The following is a 21631-nucleotide window of genomic DNA, read 5'->3' as shown; positions in this document are numbered from 1 at the left end:
GTTAACCCACTGTTCCCCTGAACAAGGCAGTTAACCCACTGTTCCCCTGAACAAGGCAGTTAACCCACTGTTCCCCTGAACAAGGCAGTTAACACACTGTTCCCCGGTAGGCCATCATCGTAAATAAGAATGTTCTTTATGTAACTAGGCAAGCCAAATAAAGGTTAAATGTTTACAAAATAATATGTAGCAGTGTTCAGCATACACACTTATAATTAGCAGTGAAAATGACACTTACATACAAATAAATAGAGTCAAATATATTATATTTTACACCAAGTGTTTTATTCCGTGAGCATCTGCTCAGGTCACATGACTTACAGTAGCTCGACCCCTCCGAAACCCCCACTGGGGAACGACTATTTTACAAGCCACAGGGTCATAAGGATGACATAACAGGTGGGAGGACATGGTTGAGACAAGGGGGGCAACTGACAGAGCCAACATTTTTGTAGAGGCTGAGGACAAATATAAAAGGTCTAGATAGAGTTACAACACACAATTTTACACTAGAAGGGTTGTAATACTCCCAGGGCTGGCTGGCTAAACAAGAGTGATGCACCCGCAGGCGCTCTTTAACACATGGCACATTCCCAAATTCCTGTATGGTGAAAACGACTGTATCTGCAGCCGACTGGCCTCTGGCCCTCGTCTCCGAGAGAAACACAGCAGGAAGGAACATAAGTGCATGCGAGGGTGGCTTCAGCTACAAACGCCTCCACTTCCTCAGTGATGTAGATATGGGGCAGGTGCAAAAGTGAGAGAGAGCTCATTCCCATTTGTGCCAGCCGTCTGTACAGTAGTAGACTAGAAAGCAGGTGATTTGACGTCTGGGTCACTGGATGGTGGTAGAGGTGCTAATGCAGGGCGGGAGACAGAGCTTTTTCACTTGGGAGCTGGGGGTCCAAACTTTGGCGGGTGAATTGGTCTTCACTCCCCCCTCTCCTCGGTGATGGGACTTAGGCACTGCTGAGGGCATTCACACCGGGCAACACTTTACCTGTGGGCAGAAAGGAACGACACTGCTTTGGAAAAACTCTTCAGCATTACTTAAGTCATCATATTCATGTATGATGTAACTATTGGTAACAGTACCAAAATGTAATTTTGTTCTTTCAAGCCTGCATCCCCTTTAACCTATGTCCAGTTCAAAATCTGTGTGACGCCAGTAAGGATTAGACCGCGATCACTCACCCTCCAGAAGCTCCAGGCTGGCTCCACCTCCTGTGCTGACGTGGCTGACCTTGTCCTCTGTGCCCCATTTGGCGCAGCATGTAGCGGTGTCGCCTCCACCTGGGCATCACCAAGACAACAGGTAGGTAGCATTCAAATCATAGAGATCCTTCACTGTCATAGTGATCCCTCACTACTATAGATGTGAGGAAGAAAAGGTGCTTGGCACCATCTGGCGGTGAGAATGATATCAAGAGTGGATGAACCAAAGCTTCCAATCAAAATGGCAGTGCAATTATAAACTTTAATAAATTATTTTTACCATGATGCGCAAGAGCAGGCTTTGCTTAACAAATTATCTCTATCATATGTGTATTTATTTGCAAAAGTTAGGATTAGGTGCAGGGACAAATGTTTTGGTCATTGTATATAAACACAATGGTCGAGGGTCTTACCGATGATTGTGACGCAGCCTGACTTGGTGACCTCCACCACTTTGTCCATCAGGCCCTTGGTTCCTTTGGCGAAGTTCTCAAACTCAAACACACCCACGGGGCCGTTCCACACGATCTGCTTGGCTCTGCCTACAGCCTCAGCGAAGTGCTTGTTGCTCTCTGGTCCACAGTCCAGACCCTGGAGAGAAGAGAGGGTGACATAGGTACACAGAGCTCAACCACAGTTTTGTGTGTTGTTGAGGGTATTCATCTACAGTATTTACATTTAAAAAAATCCTATAATTAATTTGGCTCTCGAAGTGATACAGTATATCAAATTTCTAGCTAGCACAATAACTATGTGAACAATTCCCATAAAAACCCTTCAAGAAGACTATAAAACCCGATCAGCGTTATGTTTATTCGGCATCAAACGGAGGGGAAAAAAACAAATCACGTTGGGATAACACTGGATTTTTCCAATAGGAAGCACTTATTTTTGTATTCTGTAACAAAATGTTTAAAAATGTTTTACATTGCGTGCCCCAATGAACATGACCTAGGTTGCTCTCCTCACCATCCAGCCTGCAGGGATGCCAGCAGCCACGGTTGCGGTGCCAGTCTGGGCATGCTCGTCAAACTTTTCTGCAGTGATGAAGTCGACGGGGAGGTTGATCTTGACCTTGTTCTTCTCCGCCTTGGCCATCAGCTCCTTGACGATCTTGGCACCCTCATCATCGTATAGGGAGTTGCCGATCTGGCAGGGAGGATCACTCATTGTAAGACGTAAACTATAACCGTGATATACACCATAGTCGAACATTAAACAAATGTAACTACATTGTGCAGAGGCACAGGAATTCTGAGTTATATTCATTTAAATAAATGAGGTTAAAATCCTGATTTAAATATAATTTTCCAAAAATGGTGTAACATCTCTCCATTTCTCCCCCCCTCCCTACCGCCTTCTCCCCATCTTCCTCCCTCTCTCTGTTCTCACCTCCATGTTGTTAAGGACCTTGAGGAAGGTGAAGGCCATGCCACCACCAATGATCATCTCATTGACCTGGTCCAACATGTTGTTGATCAGCTGAATCTTGTCCTTGACCTTGGCTCTGCACACAACAACAGACAAACTCTATAAAAACTGTTAAAGATAGCCCAATAATATGAAGCCCATTTATCTAGAATCCATTATAAAACACTTAAGAGGAGTTATAATGTATACATGGTAAAACATTCTAGTTGAGGAAGATAGTCATATTGGGACAGAAAAGTTTGTTGTAGTTGACACTTGTTTCTTTTGTCTCGTGAATTTAGTGCTAAATCCTACCATTTGTCATCCATTGTTGAGAGGCTTGTCATTAGCCAATTCATATCAATGTCCTTTGTCACTGGCAGAGGTCCACCGAGCTGAACTGGGTAAAAATCTTTGAAAATACAGAACTGTGGCAGTGAAAGAACCTGATTGGCTGCACTCTGAGACACTGATTGGACATGGCGGTTGCACAATGCCCAGCTGAAATGGGCTCCAACACTGAGCCAATTTCAACATGTGAGCAATGGTAGTTAGCAGTGTTTAGTTTTCCCACTGTGCTAGGCTGTAAAGTGCTCAGTCACAGGAGGTTGGTGGCACCTTAATTGTGGAGGACGGGCTCGTGGTCATGGCTGGAGCAGAAGGAGTAGGATAGTATCAAGTCCATCAAACACAGTTTGATACCATTCACTTCGTTCCAGCCATTATTAAGAGCTGTTCTCCCCTCAGCAGCCACCGCTGTGCTCAGTAGTAGGAAAAGACAGTACGGTCACACAGATTGAGATATTACACAACACGTTTAAGGTCTCAATTCCTGGACTGCCTTCTGTGTATTAAAAAATATATTTAAAAATCCTGCACTTGAGAATGATACTACAACAGCCCAAGGATGATGTATCAACTGAGAGAGAGAGAGTGAATGAGTGGTCGAGAGAATAGAAAGAGAGCAACAGTGAGAAATATTTAAGTGAGGTTGCATGGCTTTCATTGTGCATATAATATGACCAGACCAGTCTATTTTAGCTGGATTAACCAGTTGAAGAGCCAGTCCCCAGTAGTGATACCATAGAAGTAGATGCAGGTCTCTGGGTACTTTATTCTTAACTCATCACAGAGCTATCCCTGCCCTGTTGACAATCAGTGACACGGTAAACTAAAGCATCAAACGGTCTTTTGACCAGTTACTTACCCTCCGAGGATGGCCAGGAAGGGCCTGGCTGGTTTCTCCAGAGCCATGGCAAAGTAGTCAAGCTCCTTCTTCATCAGGAAGCCTGCGGCCTTCTGGGACAGGTTCACTCCAACCATGGAGCTGGGGGAAGAGAAAGAAATCACTTTCTATTATTTTTGTAATTATTAAAAAAAAAAAAAATCTTTCTAGGAGATGACAGGAAGGGACAAAGTATTTTAAAAATGAAAGTATAGGAGAAAGGGATTGGCAATAAGTGACGGCTTCTAAGTTTCATTAAAACAGCAGATACCAAAAGATCAGAGTTTATGCTTGACTCCTGCACAGAATGTGTGGTGACCCCAACCTGTGGGCTCTGTGTGCTGTGCCGAAAGCATCGTTGACGTAGACGTCTCCCAGTTTGGACAGAGAGGCTCTGAAGGAATCAATTTGCTCCTGGGTGGCTTTGGTCTAGAAGATAAAGGAGAGAATAGACAGGTTACTACCAGCAGGAGCGGTTTACACACCTATCAGACAGAACTGCACGGCCTATTGTGCAGCAAACAGAGGCCAAATTTATTCATATTGATGACAGCAATTAATAAATACTACATGGGATGATATAAAATAAGCCATTTTCCACATTCATCAATATAGCCCATATCATCTATCCATGTTCCGCAACTGTATTAAGGGTTTATAATACGAGTCAGAACACTTGGTGTGGCACCAAGGAGCGTAGTGATATGAGACAATTCAGAGGCTCGACACACAAGGCACAATTCAAAACCAGGCAAAAGCTGGTGTATTTCTTAAATCAAAAAGGTGAGTTATAGAAATGGTCCAAACGTGGTCCAATCATTTGAGTGGTCTTTGTTGTGGCGAATTGGGTGCTGGCAGCTGCAACCTTTTGGGAGGCGAGACTAGTTTCCACGGTTGTTAGTCATACATCCTTCTTCCTCTCTGGTTCTGAATGTTTCCCATAATCGTCCCCATATGAAAATGGATTCACTCACCGAGTTTGTGGGTTCCTGGTAGTTGAGCGCACAGCACTCATCATCCATCTCCTGCTCAGAATCCCACCACCACTCTTCTTCTTGAGTGCCCTGGGCCTTCTGCAGTGCACTGGGGTCACACTCACAGGCATCATGGTTAACACCAACATGTGATGGACAGGTCTGAGACACTTCATTCTTGTGAGATTTACCAAGACAGTCTGTCTGATTAATCACAGAGATGAAATATGATTGGGTGTCGGCCTGGCTGTGACCATCTATTAATGTGCTGGTCTGGCAGCTTACATCTTGAGAAACAGTTGAAGACTCCCCAGTCTGGGTTTGTTCATCTTGACCCTCAGTTACCTGCACGAGTTCTACCACTTTGGCTTGAAGCTCACCCTTCTCCCGCTTCAGGTTCTCAATGCGCTCTCTCTGGACTGTGCATTCTTCATTGAGGTCTTCAATCTCTTCTCGAAGACACTTTTTCTCCTCTTCAGTTTTGCAGAGGAGATCTTGAAAAATCTTTAGCCTCCTCTTCAACTCTTCAGCTTCATCATGTGGAGCACATTTTCTTCTAGTTACCCATTTCAAAGTTTGCAGCTCCTGCAAAGTCTCGCTCCAATACTTCTCCAGCTTGGCGGCTCGCTGTTGCTCTTTCTGTAGAACGACTCCTTGTTTCAGCAGGCTTTCTTCTGCCTTCTTTCTTTTCTCAGCTTCGGCAGTTAGCTGAGCCTTTAGCTCATTTGCCCCATTATCTGGCTTGCTGACAGAAACTTGGCCTTCTTGCACAAACCCTTCTTCCTCAGGGGACTGGATGATTAAGTGTCCATTCTCCATGCTGACAATACACTGTAGAGTACCACTATTGGCCAAAGCATCTGGTTCTGCTTGCCAGGCTTTTTGGTGCACATCTAGCGCCACATCCATCATGTTATTTAGAGCTTTCCAGAGCTCCTTTGACCCTTTATCCATTTCACATCTCTGGACACCTGGTGGTTTCTTCAGGATGTTTAGGAGGAGCTCCCTTTGAGCTTCTGGCAGTACTTCTATGCCTTCTCCCTGCAGCCATGGAACAGTGAGGGGGACCTGTCATCCATCCATGAATGTCTGCAATTATTTTGGTGCAAATGTGTGAGCGCTCCGAATTCTCTCATGCACTACACCTCTAGGCCACCAGATAAAGCTGTGCCTGTATTACCTCCACCGGTGCGGCAGAACACTGGGTGTGACATAGGGTTGCAAAGGGTCGGAAACCTTCCGGTAAATGCCCAGACATTTTCCATGGGAAGTTATGCTTAAATTCATCATAAAAGTTAGCTTAAAACAGTGAACATTTTTTTTTGTAGGATGCACATAAGGTAATTCTAGGTATTGTGGCTTATTTTGGTTAAACTACCCCATGGTCCTCCTGGAATAAGTTTTTGACTCGATGGAGGAACGTAGTCAGAGAAATGCTGATGAACGTTTTGCTTGAGCTGTGTATTCAACTGGTTCTCCTCTGATGCTCACAGGCAATGTGTATTGGAAGAGATTTCTGAATGTTCTTCGCCCAACATACACCCCTCCAACCAGACATGCTTAATCTACTCATTTGCTGGATGCAGAGTTCAAGTGCAGGTCAAGCAAATCATAGAGAAAGCAGACTGTATTGCAATCATCTCTGATGGGTGGTCAAATGTTCATGGGCAAGGAATAATTAACTACATCATCTCCGCCCCTCAACCAGCATTCTACAAGAGCACAGACACAAGGGACAACAGACACATTGGTCTCTACATTGCAGATGAGCTGAAGGCAGTCATCAATGACCTTGGACCACAGAAGGTATTGCATTGATGACAGACAATGCTGTGAACATGAATGCTGCTTGTTCTAAAGTGGAGAAGTCATACCCTCACATCACACCCATTGGCTGTGCTGCTCATGCATTGAATCTGCGCCTCAAGGACTTCATGGCACTGAAAACAATGGACACACTCTACAAGAGAGCCAAGGAAATAGTTCGGTATGTGAAGGGTCATCAAGATATAGCAGCAATCTACCTCACCAAGAAAAGTGAGAAGAATAAGAGCACCACATTGAATCTGCCCAGCAACACCTGTTGGGATGGTGTTGTCATCATGTTTGACAGTCTCCTGGAGGGGGAGGAGTCTCTCCAGGAAATGGCCATATCAGTCTGCCGATATGGACAGCCCCATCAAGAGGATCCTCCTGGATGATGTATTTTGGGAGAGAGTGGTAAGCAGCCTGAAACCTACAGCAGTAGCCATTGCATGGATTGAGGGAGACAATGCCATCATGTCTGCTTGCAGATGTAAGGGAAGAAATCCATACTGCCCTGCCCACTTCACTGTTGCTCCAAGCAGACGAAACTGCAGTTCTGAAATACATCAAAAAGTATGAAGACTTCTGCCTGAAGCCCATACACGCTGCAGCGTACATGTTGGACCCCAAGTATACTGGCAAGAGCATCCTGTCTGGTGCAGAGATCAAAGCTTATGGTGTCATCACTACAGTGTCTCGCCACCTTGGCCTGGATGAGGGCAAGGCTTTGGAATGGAGATGCAATATGGCAGTCGTGCCAACAGATCTCGTCAGCCACCTGGTGGAAGGGACTTTGTGGATCTGAGGCTCTTTCCCCCATTGCCTACATCATCCTCCAAATCCCACCAACATCAGCCACCTCAGAGCATAACTGGTCCTTGTTTGGGACACGCACGCAACAGGCTGACCAATACAAGGGTTGAAAAATTGGTGGCCATCAGGGCAAATTTTATGCTTTTTGAGCCTGACAACGAGCCATCCTCAACAAGGTTGGAAAGTGACAGTGAAGATGAGGCCTCAGTCTGATGTTCAAGAGGTGGACATTGAGGAGGTCCAGGGAAAAGACATGGACACCTGAGAGGAAGACAACCAAAGCTTTAGTTTCTAGACTCAATTTACAGATCTATATTGAAAATATTTTTGGGAGATGTGATGGATCACTGGGGATCATTCAATATTCCCTTTTGTTGTTCAGTGAAATCATGCCATGTGACGAGTCAACTCATTTAATTAAAGTTCAATTCGTAACTAAATAGTTTTTATTTCTATTGGAAGGATTTAATCATTTGCAATTATGTCTACTTATGATAAGGTTTATGTTTGTCTCCATATGGTAAACATATCCAATGCAAAAAAACATCTACATTTAAATCATATTAATATTAATTTGCATATAATTCCGTTAATTCCACAATATTCCCGTTAATTCCCACGGAAAGTTTCCACCTCTGAATATTCCCCAAAATGTGCAACCCTAGTGTGACATAGAAGTGTAGTGATGCAAGACAATTCAGAGGCTCACACACACACCACAGAATAAAGGTACCAAATAAAGGGTGGTTTACACAAATGGTCAAACGCTGGGCTCCACTTAGAGCATTAGTGAACATTAGCGCTGAGCGATTAACCGAATGTGTTCTTTTTCGGTTTTTAAAGACTACTAAGTGACCGACGTCGGGTCAATTATTTATATTCCATTTAGTTTGTTTTGTCTGTGAGCTCAATGCGCAGTTTCTGTAGAGAGAAATCAGATACAGCCTGAACTGTGCATGTAGTAGGATGTTGTAGTTTCCAACAGGCAAACATTCTACAGTTTAGCGCAAAAACAAAAAGTGTTAATTATTTACAATGACCATAATCCATTACACACACGCCTACTTATCCAGTCTGTGTGGAGCACTGAGCTATAATACCAACGGTGTGGAGCAGGCAGAGTTTGAGAGAAGGGGTGATCGAGAGGGATAGAAAGCAGTTGCTTCGCGAGGTTTCTCTACATGAAAATATATATCTTAAGTGATTGATAGTTGTAATTCAAAGTACTGCTGAATACCTACTAAAATGGTGATTTTGTTAGACAGCATAGAAGTAGCAGCTCTATAGATATGAGATGACTTGGAATGAAATAAAAGTATTAAAGTAATTTGTGGTTAATAAGTGGTTATGGGATGTCACTACCATTCCTTACATTTTAAAACTTCTATTAATTGTTTCATTCTATGTGACAGCATTCAGCCCAAATAATACATAGTGCATTTAATGTCAAAAATGATCATTGAAACCAAAAACCGTAATTTTGTAATAATCTAAACCAACCTCAAAAAAATCTCTAGTCGCTCAGCACTACTGAACATAAACTCAAAGGGGAAGTTCTGTATTTTACAACCTAATACTAATGTTAGAGGGTCCCTCACTCTGAAAGTAGTCTACGGGCCAGAAGACTGTAAACCCATGGTTCGTTTTTCTTTGAACAGCCAATTCTAGATAGTGTATCTATAGGAGCACGTGGTGAATATACTGCAGTGATGCCAGGGGAGTGGACTGCATGACGAGGGTACTGTAAGTACTTTATAATAACGTGTCTACTGACCTTTAACAGCAAAGTTCTTGACACTTTCACAGAAAGGTCACAGAAAGGTCATGGCTGATCTATGGTGTCCCATCCAAATGCCAGGAGTTTGCACAAGTACAGTAGTCCAGGTCATCATAGACCATGCCCTTAACCACAGAGCTGGGATCGGATTACACTATCCCCCAATCCTATCCTCAAGCATTAGATGAATGAAAAAGATCTGACCCTGAATCAGCAGTTAGGGGTAACATCTAGACTTACCTACTCTGTCACCTGCCACCCCCCAGCCATCGAGGGATTTTGTGAAAGGTCGACAGCTACCCCCCTTCCCAATCTCCTCCCTCTTTAAAGGATTGCATATCAGCCAGGGCTCACAAGACAAGAAACGAATAACACTAGACCCGAGACAACCCACTGCCCTTCACTCAAATGTCAGCAGGTCAGGGCTGCATCTCAGGTAAATGAGAGGAGATGGAGAAGTAGAGGTAGAATCCTGGCCATTGATACAGGCAGGCACAGATACTACAGGAAACTCATCCTATAAACCTATGCATTTACATAATACTCTCAGTGGTGCAACCTTCTTAAGAGCTGCTAACAGTTTTAGTATGGATGTACTCAGTGGCTCAGTAATTTGTGGCTGTACTCCACAAACAGATGAGATGCCATTTTCTGTACATTGGTCTCCAAATTACAAAATACCTGCTTTTCAGGTCAGATGGCTGACTGAAGCGTCATTATTTTGCAGCTTGGCTCTATTTTCATCTGTGATGCCTTTAGCAGCTCTGCTGACGCCAACACCACAGGAGTGACAGTTGCAGCTTGGGCCTCTGCAGGGTAGGAGCCCTCATTTTATGTCAATCGAAAGGGCCTCTGGGAATGGCTACTGCAGTCGTTGACCAACCTTGTTTCCGGAGGCGTCCTTGCCCTTGCCCTCCTCTGCAACGTGGAACCTCAGGTTCTCCAGGAGGATGACTGAACCGGCGGCAGGGTCAGCACAGGCCTTCTCTACGTCGGGACCTACGCAGTCCTTCAGGAAGTGCACGTCCCTGAAAATGGGTGTAACACATGCACGATGAGTACTTTATTCAGACACCTCACTGAAACATTGTCAGTTGAGAGAACCAAAGTGTGTCAATAGAGATCATACCAATTCATTCATTGGTACAACTCAGTCAATGGCACAGTAACACACATACTAGAGTTATATTTCACTCGCAGCATGGTAATAGCCAGCTATGCCATGAGGTCTCACTCACTTGCCCAGCAGGCTCTTGAGCTCGGCAGCCACAGGCTTCAGGGAGAATTTGTCAGGCATGGGGTTCCCATCAGGACGACCCAAGTGGCTCATCAGCACCACAGCCTTGGCCCCATGGTCAAGACAGTGCTTGATGGTGGGGACAGCAGCCTTGATCCTGGAATACACAGGCACACAGTATGAGCAAAGGATGGAATCGGGCTCCTATAGAATAAACTAGTAGCACTTGGTCTAATCATGTGTATTAGTTACTGAATATGATAAAATGAAAACAAGCTCATTATTACCTCTGGTTGTTCGTTATGTTGTGGTCCTTCATTGGCACATTGAAATCAACCCTGCAAAAGACATTTATAACATTCAGCTTTGGGCACAGTAATACTAAGTGTTTTGAGCATTATAAAAATGTATGGTTGAAAAGAAAGGGTATATTACTGGAAACTACATTTACCAGGAAACTACTAGAATTTTGGTATCTTTTAAGGATTTTATGTAACCTATCACAAGACATCTCGTGGCCCTTTTGGGTGTCCAATCAGCTCTGGCCCTCTGTGTGGCCTTATCACATGTCAAATATGAAATCATTGAATACATAAAAATAGAATGACAAAGCTGAAAAACATTATCCAAACTATAAATAAGGTTAGTAAATACAATGGGTGTTTAATATGAGGGTTCCAGAATGAAATATCCTTTATATATTTTTACTAAGATTTATTTAACTGTGTCAATATGTATGTCGTCAATGTTTGTGTCAAACTGGTGGCAATTGTCAAAAAGTCAATAACTTATACAGTTGCAGAGATAATTGAAAATAATTCCATTGTTGATTAGATGTTCCCTCAAACCATATTGTCTATCTACTGTATAATAGAATACTATAAAAAAAATTAAAAAGTTATTCCAGTATAAATTACCAAACTTACGATGGATTTTCTCATAAGAACCAAAATTACTGAAGATTCTGGTAACTTTGGTAAATTACCAGTGGCTTTGCAACCCTTATAAAACGTGTCCATGACACTGGGCTTAGTATTGAATGGAAATTATTCAACAGCCAAACACTTTCCTGTATGACGCACACAGTGACATGAGAACATGCTGCATCCCTCATTCTCCTGCCCATTACCTAACTCCATTCCCCTCTCGGTTTCTCCTCCGGCCCACTTGATGCAGTGAAGTGCAGGATCAGGCAATGTGTGCCACAACCGTACTCTATTGTACTAGAACCCTACGGTCAGCATAGGGGAAGAATGACACTGCTATGGAATGCCTTTGTTAGCAATGACCCCTTCAAAATGGGTAAATGGGAACAATTCACAGCCGCACTAGTGATGCCCTTGTAATAGGCTACCATTTGTTTAACCTGCACCTTACACTACAGGGCCGTAAAGGCAGGTGTTTTATACGAGGGATAAAAGACTGAAGGTGGAGCAAGGATATGCATATACGCAGAATAAGGCCAGCACATTGGTTGCTTGACAGGCTTGGCACAGGCCTGCCAGACTGTTCGCTCTACCACAGCAAAGTCTCCCATAACAGCCCAAGGTCCTGACAGTCAGTCACAGTTTGTCCTATTCTGCACAAATAAGCAATGCCACTTCATAGAAGTAGGATGTACAGACAGATAGGCATGTTATGGCAAGCCCAGGATGGAATGTGATGAGATATTTTCATAGTAATTTGTCTACCCCAGGGTTTCCCAAACTCAGTCCTGGGGCCCCTGCTGGGTCTACATTTTGGTTTTTACCCTAGCACTACACAGCTTGATTATGAGTTGGTTATTTGAATCAGCTGTGTAGTGCACTAAAGGGGGGTCTTAGGGTTTCCCAAACTCTGTCCTACACTCGCTTTAAGTCATCTGCGTTGATAGGAGTGTGGATTTGACCTTTAGGAAGGAAAAGGCCTAATGCATCTCCTGCAGTCATCATGGGTACATGGAGCTGGGGACTCCAGGATGCCCTATGACATTTAAAAGTGGGTGTCATTTTTCAGTGTACTGAAGCACCCCTGGGAGCCACACATGACAACAATATCTAAGCAAATGTCATCAGCTAAAATGGATAGGATGGTGTTTAAAAGATTAACTAGCTAATTGAACATAAATACAGTAGAGTATCCGCAGCATAGAGCTTTGTACTTTAAATTGGATATCATCTTAATGCAAAATAACTTAAAAATAGTTGCGATTAACATTTTAGGGATGCTTGCATCCATTCTGCAGCACTACTATGGCATGTAATTGGTTTGAATAGGGAAAACGTGAGACAACAACAACTGCCTGTGTTCTGTCACGAGTCGTGGCATGCATCACCTGCTGAAGTACCCAAAATATACCTATTAAAAATGTCACCAAGTAAGACCATTATTACTGTTCCAGCTGGCTGATATGCGTTATTAGGTAGGTAAGTGTAACACAGAAATGTTAGAGCAAGCTTTACTTGGCGATATGTCTTCAATTCCCAACTTGGAAGATAACGTCTTCTAAACTTCCATGTCTTACAGTCGTGGCCAAAAGTTGAGAACGACACAAATATTAATTTTCCCAAAGTTTGCTGCTTCAGTGTCTTGAGATATTTTTGTCAGATGTTAATATGGAATACTGAAGTATAATTACAAGTTTTTCATAAGCGTCAAAGGCTTTTATTGACAGTTACATCTAGTTGACGCAAAGAGTCAATATTTGCAGTGTTGACCCATCTTTTTCAAGACCTCTGCAATAGGCCCTGGCATGCTGTCAATTAACTTCTGGGCCACATCCTGACTGATGTCAGCCCATTCTTGCATAATCAATGCTTGGAGTTTGTCAGAATTTGTGGGTTTTTGTTTGTCCACCCGCCTCTTGAGGATTGACAAATTCTCAACGGGATTAAGGTCTGGGGAGTTTCCTGGCCACGGACCCAAAATATCGATGTTTTGTTCCCCGAGCCACTTATCACTTTTGCCTTATGGAAAGGTGCTCCATCATGCTGGAAAAGGCATTGTTCGTCACCAAACTGTTCCTGGATGGTTGGGAGAAGTTGCTCTCGGAGGATGTGCTGGTACCATTCTTTATTCATGGCTGTGTTCTTAGGTAAAATTGTGAGTGAGCCACTCCCTTGGCTGAGAAGCAACCCCACACATGAATGGTCTCCGGATGCTTTACTGTTGGCATGACACAGGACTGATGGTAGCACTCACCTTGTCTTCTCCGGACAAGCTTTTCTCCGGATGCCCCAAACAATCGGAAAGGGGATTCATCAGAGAAAACGACTTGACCCCAGTCCTCAGCAGTCCAATCCCTGTACCTTTTGCAGAATATCAGTCTGTCCCTGATGTTTTTCCTGGAGAGAAGTGGCTTCTTTGCTGCCCTTCTTGACACCAGGCCATCCTCCAAAAGTCTTTGCCTCACTGTGTGTGCAGATGCACTCACACCCGCTTGCTGCCATTCCTGAGCAAACTCTGTACTGGTGGTGCCCCGATCCCGCAGCTGAATCAACTTGAGACGGTCCTGGAGCTTGATGGACTTTCTTGGGCGCCCTGAAGCCTTCTTCACAACAATTGAACCACCCTCCTTGAAGTTCTTGATGATCCGATAAATGGTTGATTAGGTGCAATCTTACTGGCAGCAATATCCTTGCCTGTGAAGCCCTTTTTGTGCAAAGAAATGATGACGGCACGCGTTTCCTGCCAGGTAAACATGGTTGACAGAGGAAGAACAATGATTCCAAGCACCACCCTCCTTTTGAAGCTTCCAGTCTGTTATTCGAACTCAATCAGCATGACAGAGTGATCTCCAGCCTTGTCCTCGTCAACACTCACATCTGTGTTAACAAGAGACTCACTGACATGTCAGCTGGTCCTTTTGTGGCAGGGCTGAAATGCAGTGGAAATGTTTTTTTTTTATTCAGTTTATTTGTATGGCAAAGAGAGACTTTGCAATTAATTGCAATTCATCTGATCACTCTTCATAACATTCTGGAGCATATGCAAATTGCCATCATACAAATTGAGGCAGCAGACTTTGTGAAAAGTAATACTTGTGTCATTCTCAACTTTTGGCCACGACTATAGTTGCAGGGGGTTCGTTTGAATTGATACATTAAATACATTTGCTCCAAGAAGTAATCCAACGATGTGTACGCACTTTTGACTTTGTGGTGGAAACCAATAATGAATATAAACACTGGATTGCTGATGCTATATATTGGCCATTTAGAGGTTTTGAAGACACGGTCGGGCATATTTGCACTCCTCAGTAGGAGCAGTCCTCCATAGGAATGAATGGAATTTCCACAGTATTTCAATTAAATGTTTAAAGGACAACATTATAAAAACAATATATAAAGACAATTTTATTTAAGTGTGTTTTTGTTGTTGTGCGGACAGTAACATAAGTAATCTCAAAAGAAATTACATTTTTTAATTTGTATTTTATGTTCACATAATATAATAAAAAATATGTAGACATTAATGCATTTCTATAGCTTCAAAAATATTATTTTTTTCCCCACAATGGGGTGGGGGCAAGAGGTGTTTTAAATACAGCACCCCCTCAGTCAAATAGTGCAGGTTTTTCCAAACTCAGTCGTGGGCCCTGAGCTTTGGGACACATCGGAAGTTTGCATTGGTTGGACTCCCTGATAATACACAACCAATACACAGACTCCCGATGTTCTGTCCCAGCTAAAGTAGGGTTAAGGTTGGTTGAAAATTCTCTGTGCTGCGCTTCACATTACCTACCTTATAACGCCAGTCAGCCAGCTGGAGACACGGAACGGGGCGCACATCGCACGTTTTCATTTGCGGAGGCTTTCCAGACAGACAAGCGATGGGCAGAGCAGAGTTCACACATAACTCAGCGTGTTTGCTTGGCCACAACGGAGTACAAAAACATTTTGGAATGTTGCAGATAGAAATGCCATGAATAGAACTGACATCACTCGTGCCCAAATACGCCAAGGTAACCTGTCCAAATGACTATCGCCCCATAGCACTCACATCTGTAGCCATAACATGCTTGAAAGACTGGTCATGGCTCACATCAACACCATCCCAGACACCCCGGATCCACTCCAATTCGCATACCGCAATATCTATTGCACGCCACACTTCCCTTTCCCACCTAGACAAAAGGAAAACCTGTGAGAAAGCTGTTCATTGACTACAGCTCAGCATTCATCACCATAGTGGCCTCCAAGCTCATCACTAAACTAAAGGCCCTTGATTTAAACACCTGCCTCTGCAACTGGACTTCCTGATGGGTCGCCACCAGGTGGTGAGGGTAGGCAACGACATATTCGCCACACTAATCCTCAAAACAGGGGTGCATGCTTAGTCCCCTCCTGTACTTCCTGTTCACCCACGATTGGGTGGATGTGCACGACTCCAACACAATCAATAAGTTTGCCAACGACACAACGGTGGTAGGCCTGATCACCGACGTCGAGACTACAGGGGAGGTCAGAGAGCTAGCAGTATGGTGCCAGTACAAAAATCTCTCCCTCAACGTCAGCAAGAGGAAGGAGCTGATCGTGGACCACAGGAAATGGGGGTCCAAACACACCCCCATTCACATCGACAGGGCTGTAAGTGGACCAGGCAGAGCTTCAAGTTCCTCAGCATCCACATCACTGGAGACCTATAAGATCCACACTTTAGGTCTTTACCTACCCAAAAAGTTGGACCCGTTCCAAAATGGTCCTGGGGCTTCCCCACCCGGACATGCATAAAAAAAATGTAAATATCGAGACATGTTCCAAACAGACCCGAGGACAACTAGACCAGAACCTGGTCAGATCCAGAACCAGTCCGAGTCACTATTAACTGGAGCTGATAAAGCACAAGAGGAGGGAGAGGGGTGCCGCTCAAGCAAGCAGGGGAGGGGCTGTACTATGAGCGAGTGACATGGGAGCAGGGAAGAGGGAGGGAGAGAGAGCAACCAACCAAGACGACTCACACTATAGTTGACTTTTCTTTTTTTTAACCTTTACTTAAAAGGTAGCCTAGTGTCATAGCTGCCATAGCTAGGTTACTTATCATCATCATCAACTATGATTGCATAATACCTGTCTTGGACTGCTATGAACCAGGAGAAGCAAGTTACGCTAGCTAAGGTTAGCTAGCCAGGCTAACTGAGGCTGCAGTGTAGCCTATAGTTACAAATAACTTCATTAAAATATTTAGTAGCAGCCTGCCTAAATGTTGGCTCTTTTTCATTGTAGCCCTTCCTTCTCCTTTTTGTACTGACACTTGCACACTCAATGGACTCAACCCACACATACTACACTGACACTCTAACAAAGACATACATATTGACCCCACACACACACACTTTTCACACGCTGCTGCTGTTACTGTTTATTATCTTTCCTGATTGCCTAGTCACTTTTACCCCTACCTACATGTTACCTCAATCACCTCGTACCCCCAGCCCCGGTAGTCCTTTTATATAGCCTTGTTATTGTATTGTGTTACCCTTTACTTTTTTTGTGCTAATTTTCACTCTGCATTGTTGGGAAAGGGCTCGTAACTAAGCATTTCAGGGAAAAGTCTATTGTGTATTCGTCGCATGTGACAAATAAAATGGGATTTGATTTTTACCCTACCGATGTGAAGTGAGCCATAATAACAAATTAGCCACAATAGTGGAATTTGCAGTTCCCCTTCAAAAAATGACTTATTGAAAGTGATACAAATAATGGAATCATGCCATATTTGGATAACGCTGATTGGAATGTTACATAATTTAAAATTAAACACAATAGTTTGATAATAAACAAAAGAAACAAAATCCCACTGGATGTATTAGACTGCATAATTGCATTGGGGGAATACTTCTGTGCACGGTATAGCCTTACCTATGATTTCCCACAGTCAAAGTCCTGCAATAAGACCTAAGAAGCTAATATGTGTTAACTCTTGAGAATTGTGTTCTGTTGGTGTCACCGATTATGCTATGTTTATTGACAAATTATATAGTTTTTTTTTTTTTTTTTTTACAAATTATGTAACATTCCAACATTGTTTTGCATTATCTAATCCAAATATGTAATGATTTCACTATTTGTATCCATTTGCATCACTTTCAATTAGGGACTTTCATTTTGAAGGCAAACCACACATGTAGGTTGACAGCTGCCAGTGACCATAGCAACAGAGTAGAAATAAATAAATAAATAAATATATATATATATATATAGCTCAGTCGGGAGAGCATGGCGCTTGCAACGCCAAGCGTCGTGGGTTCGATTCCCGCTGGGGCCACCCATATGTAAAAAGTAGTGGCCCCAGCCGACTTGTAAGTCGCTTTGGACAAAAGCGTCTGCTAAATGGGATATATATATTTTTATTTATTTATATATATATATATTTATATATATATATATATTTATATATTTTTATTTATTTATTTATATATATATATATAAAATCAGTGTGAAAAGTGAACAATAACCACAGAAAGTACAGTAGGAAGATGGGCTAAAACTGCTCCTTCAATAGAAATCCCAGATCACACCTGTGGGCGATGTCATGGCATTGTTGGCTAGCTCAGCGCATGCACGTCATCAGGTCTAACAGTCGTCACGCGCCTAACTGCCCATGTGCAGGCCATCAAATCAAAGGCACTCCTTCGATATGGAGTAGTTTGACAAAAATGTGTCCGTTTGTCACTTTCACGAGGTTGGAGTAATAACATGTCCCACTATTTAAACCCCGGCCTGGTCTGTTTCGCAAGCGTTTGCGGAAGTCTTGCAATGTTGCGCCTCTGGGTTTAGAAACTCTGTACAATAACACCATAAGCATGTATAAAACGTATTTACAGTCAATCGAAATTATTAACCCAAAAATAGTTTACAAATAAATAATTAGCATTGTTAGACATGACTCTGTAAATCTATAATGTTAGCCAGCTAACTACCTAGCTCGAGTGGCAAGCTTGGAATCGGTCACATGTAATTAGTTTATAAATAATACATAAACAAACAAAAAACTTGAAATCCCACTGGATGTATTAGACTGCATAATTTAATTGGGGGAATACTTCTATGCACTGTACAGCCTTATATGGATTGTGCACCCATGATACCCATGGGGTATCAGCATATTCAGTGACACGGGGGAAAATCAAGAGATTACACACATATCGTCTTAGCTCTTATTGCAGGACTTTGACTGTGTGAAATCCCCTTCCCAGTCAGCCTATTGTGCATATTCAATATTCAAATTGCACTGTACAGCCTAACCTATGGACAATGCACCCCATGAAATAAGCTAACAGCCTACTCAGTGACACCCACAGAACACAATTCAAGAGTTTACACAAATATTACCCCGGAAATAGAAAACAATGATTTGTATTGTGAGACGTTACTCTGTAAACCTATAATGTTAGACAGCTAACTACACTGAACAAAAATATAAAATGCAACATGGAAAGTGTTGGTCCCATCTTTCATGAGCTAAAATAAAAGATCCCAGAAATGTTCCATACTCACAAAAAGCTTATTTTACTCCAATTTTGTGCACAAATGTTTACATCCCTGTTAGTGAGCATTTCTACTTTTCCCAGATAATCCAGCCACCTGAAAGGTGTGGCATATCAAGAAGCATGATCATTACACAGGTGCATCTTGTGCTGGGAACAATAAAAGGCCACTAAAATGTGCAGTTTTGTCACAACACAATGCCACAGAGGTCTCCTGTTGAGGAAGTGTGCAATTGGCATGCTGACTACAGGAATGTCCACCCCGCCAGAGCTGTTGTCAGATATTGTAATGCTAATTTCTCTACCATAAGCCATCATGTGGGCAAGCGGTTTGCCCACTCTTGGAACAGAGTGCCCAATGGTGGCGGTATGGCTATGGTATGGGCAGACATAAGCTATGGACAACAAGCACAAATGATTTTATTGATGGAAATTTGAATGCACAGAGGTACCATGACAAGATCCTGAGGTCCATTGTCGTGCCATTCATCTGCCGCCATCACCTCATGTTGTTTTGGCATTATAATGCACGGTCCCATGTTGCAAGGCTCTGTACACAATTCCTGGAAGCTGAAAATGTCCGTTTTTTTCATGGCATGTTTAGGATGCTCTGGAACAACATGTAAGACAGCGTGTTCCAGTTCCCACCAATATCCCACAACTTTGCATGGCCATTGAAAAGGAGTGTGACAACATTCCACAGGGCATATTCAACAGCCTGATCAACTCCATGCAAAAGGTGGTGTCGCACTGCATGAGGCAAATGGTGGTCACACCAGATACTAACTGGTTCTGATCCATGTCCCTGACCAACAGATGCAAATCTGTATTCCCAGTAAAGTGAAATCCATAGATTAGGGCCTAATGAATGAATTTAAATGGACTGATTTCCTTATATAAACGGTAACTCGGTAAAATTTTTGAAATTGTTGCGTTTATATGTTTTGTTCAGTATAGCTTGCAAGAGTGGCAAGCTAGGTGATCTGTCACATTGTGGCCTACATGCTGACTGCACATGCATCGCCGGTTTTCAGTAGTTACAACAGCCACAAGGTCAAAATTGGCTATATGATAAGAATTCATTAAAACAAAAATGTCATTTGTTCTTCATTTAAGGTTAGGGTTAGGCAGAAGGTTAGCAGTATGATTAAGATTAAGTTTGAAATAAGATTTGAAATAAGCGGAATTTCTGACTTTGTGGCTATGGTAAATAGTGAGGACAAGTAATACCACGAAGAAACACTAATAATGGTCTGACTAGGCGATATTTTTAAAAGCCAACCAAATGTATATTTTAACTGCAATTAAGTTCAATGTAACTCTTCAATAACAATGTATCGTGAATGTTTCCAAAGCTAAAGTATCAAACGTCTCTCAGTTACTGTCTTGTAACGAATCACAGTGTGATGTCTAATGCTGCGTTCATGACAACTGCGAACTCGGAAAAACGAGTTCGACTAAGGATATCGTTTAACGGTCGTTCAACTCAGAATTACAAGTCGCAAACTCGGGCATATTTTTGAACTTCGACTTTCCGACCTGAAGATCACTGATTTGACCTCGTTTTCCCAGTTGTCTTGAAAGCACCAATAACCCCCTTTCCGATGGCTCAATTCGAACTCACCTCATGATCACGCGCTTCCCCTTCACGTCCACCTTGTCCAGGGTGAGTTTATTTGACAGCGACATTTTTTGATATTTTAGTTGCACCTGCTTTTCTGCCTTTACCTCACTCTGCTGTTGGGTAGTTCCCGAATGAATTCACATTTGCGCAGCAAGGAAGCACTTCGGTTGGGCGGGACGTTACACGCCCATCCACGGTGTATTGGTCCAAAGCTAGTACGGAACTGCTGCATCAGCACTGCCATTGGGTTATGCCAGTGCCAGTCATATGAGCGGTCCTCCATTTAAAACTCAATTTAACGGGAAACGGCGTGTGACGAAAGTCACGTAACGTTTTGCTCGAAGACTATTTTTATTATTTAAAATTAAAATACAATACAAATCATTGTAATGCAATTAAAAAATATACAATATAGAAAAACAAAGAGTATGCAAACATTGCTAACAGCCAGGGGAATACAAACAATACATTATATGAAGACCTTGTAAAAAGTACAAACATTTACATTTTGTGTTGCATTTTTGTTATGAGAAGAAATTGTTTATATATTGTTGAATTTAATTCTAAAAAATAATAGAGGTTTATTGCTAAAAATGTAATTTATGAATATGGAATTTAACAAAAATAACAATGAAGTTTAAGAAGAAGAAAGGCTTTGCATAGTCTTTGCTATATTTTGTAAAACCGAATATCAAATTTTCAAGTAGAAGGGCAAAATTAGCATGTATATAATCAACAGATATTTTGTCACAGCTTCTTGTTACTTTGTTAGTACTTACTCGTAGCTCAAAGTAGCTTATGATTTTTTTTTAACGTATAATAGCTAATAAAGTCAGACACTACTTATATAAGAGAAATACAAAAATAAATGTAAAACAGCCTGCGGATGTTCTTTACAGAATGTACAAGAAATAATATATTTTTCAAACGTTTTAAGATAATGTTTAGTGGGGTAGCACTTGTGGATTAATTTATATGAAAGTTATTTAATCGTATTAGTTCAAAGAAACTTCTGAGAAAGAGACCAGACATTTTTCCAATTAATATTTATTAAAATGCCATTCCAGAAAGATATGACATGTG

At 42.4% G+C, this 21631-nt stretch overlaps 1 protein-coding gene across 1 annotated transcript; it reads right to left on the bottom strand.

The window, feature by feature from the left end:
* Positions 1–263: 263 nt before the first annotated feature.
* On the bottom strand, positions 264–20700 carry LOC135548647 (phosphoglycerate kinase-like). The gene is made up of 11 exons (XM_064978458.1): positions 20549–20700; positions 10745–10795; positions 10459–10614; positions 10104–10248; positions 4176–4279; positions 3833–3952; positions 2608–2722; positions 2185–2364; positions 1629–1806; positions 1195–1293; positions 264–1000 (listed from the first exon to the last, which is right to left on the bottom strand). The coding sequence occupies exons 1-11, from the start codon at positions 20611–20613 to the stop codon at positions 960–962; spliced, it is 1254 nt and encodes a 417-aa protein (XP_064834530.1). The 5' UTR covers positions 20614–20700; the 3' UTR covers positions 264–959.
* Positions 20701–21631: the final 931 nt, after the last annotated feature.

The sequence above is a fragment of the Oncorhynchus masou genome, chromosome 11 (genome assembly GCF_036934945.1).
Source record: "Oncorhynchus masou masou isolate Uvic2021 chromosome 11, UVic_Omas_1.1, whole genome shotgun sequence".
Taxonomy (NCBI): domain Eukaryota; kingdom Metazoa; phylum Chordata; class Actinopteri; order Salmoniformes; family Salmonidae; genus Oncorhynchus; species Oncorhynchus masou.
The sequence above is the reverse complement of the archived record's forward strand: the minus strand, read 5'-3'. Positions and strand labels throughout refer to the sequence as shown.

Bases quoted from the DNA above. Each gene is read 5' to 3' on its own strand.
- LOC135548647 (XM_064978458.1), bottom strand. From the start codon at position 20,613: ATGTCGCTGTCAAATAAACTCACCCTGGACAAGGTGGACGTGAAGGGG. The intron at 1,807-2,184 runs GTGAGGAGAGCA...TCTTCTCTCCAG, and splicing joins GCATCCCTGCAGGCTGGATG to GGTCTGGACTGTGGACCAGA. The intron at 1,294-1,628 runs GTAAGACCCTCG...GGTGATGCCCAG, and splicing joins AGGCTGCGTCACAATCATCG to GTGGAGGCGACACCGCTACA.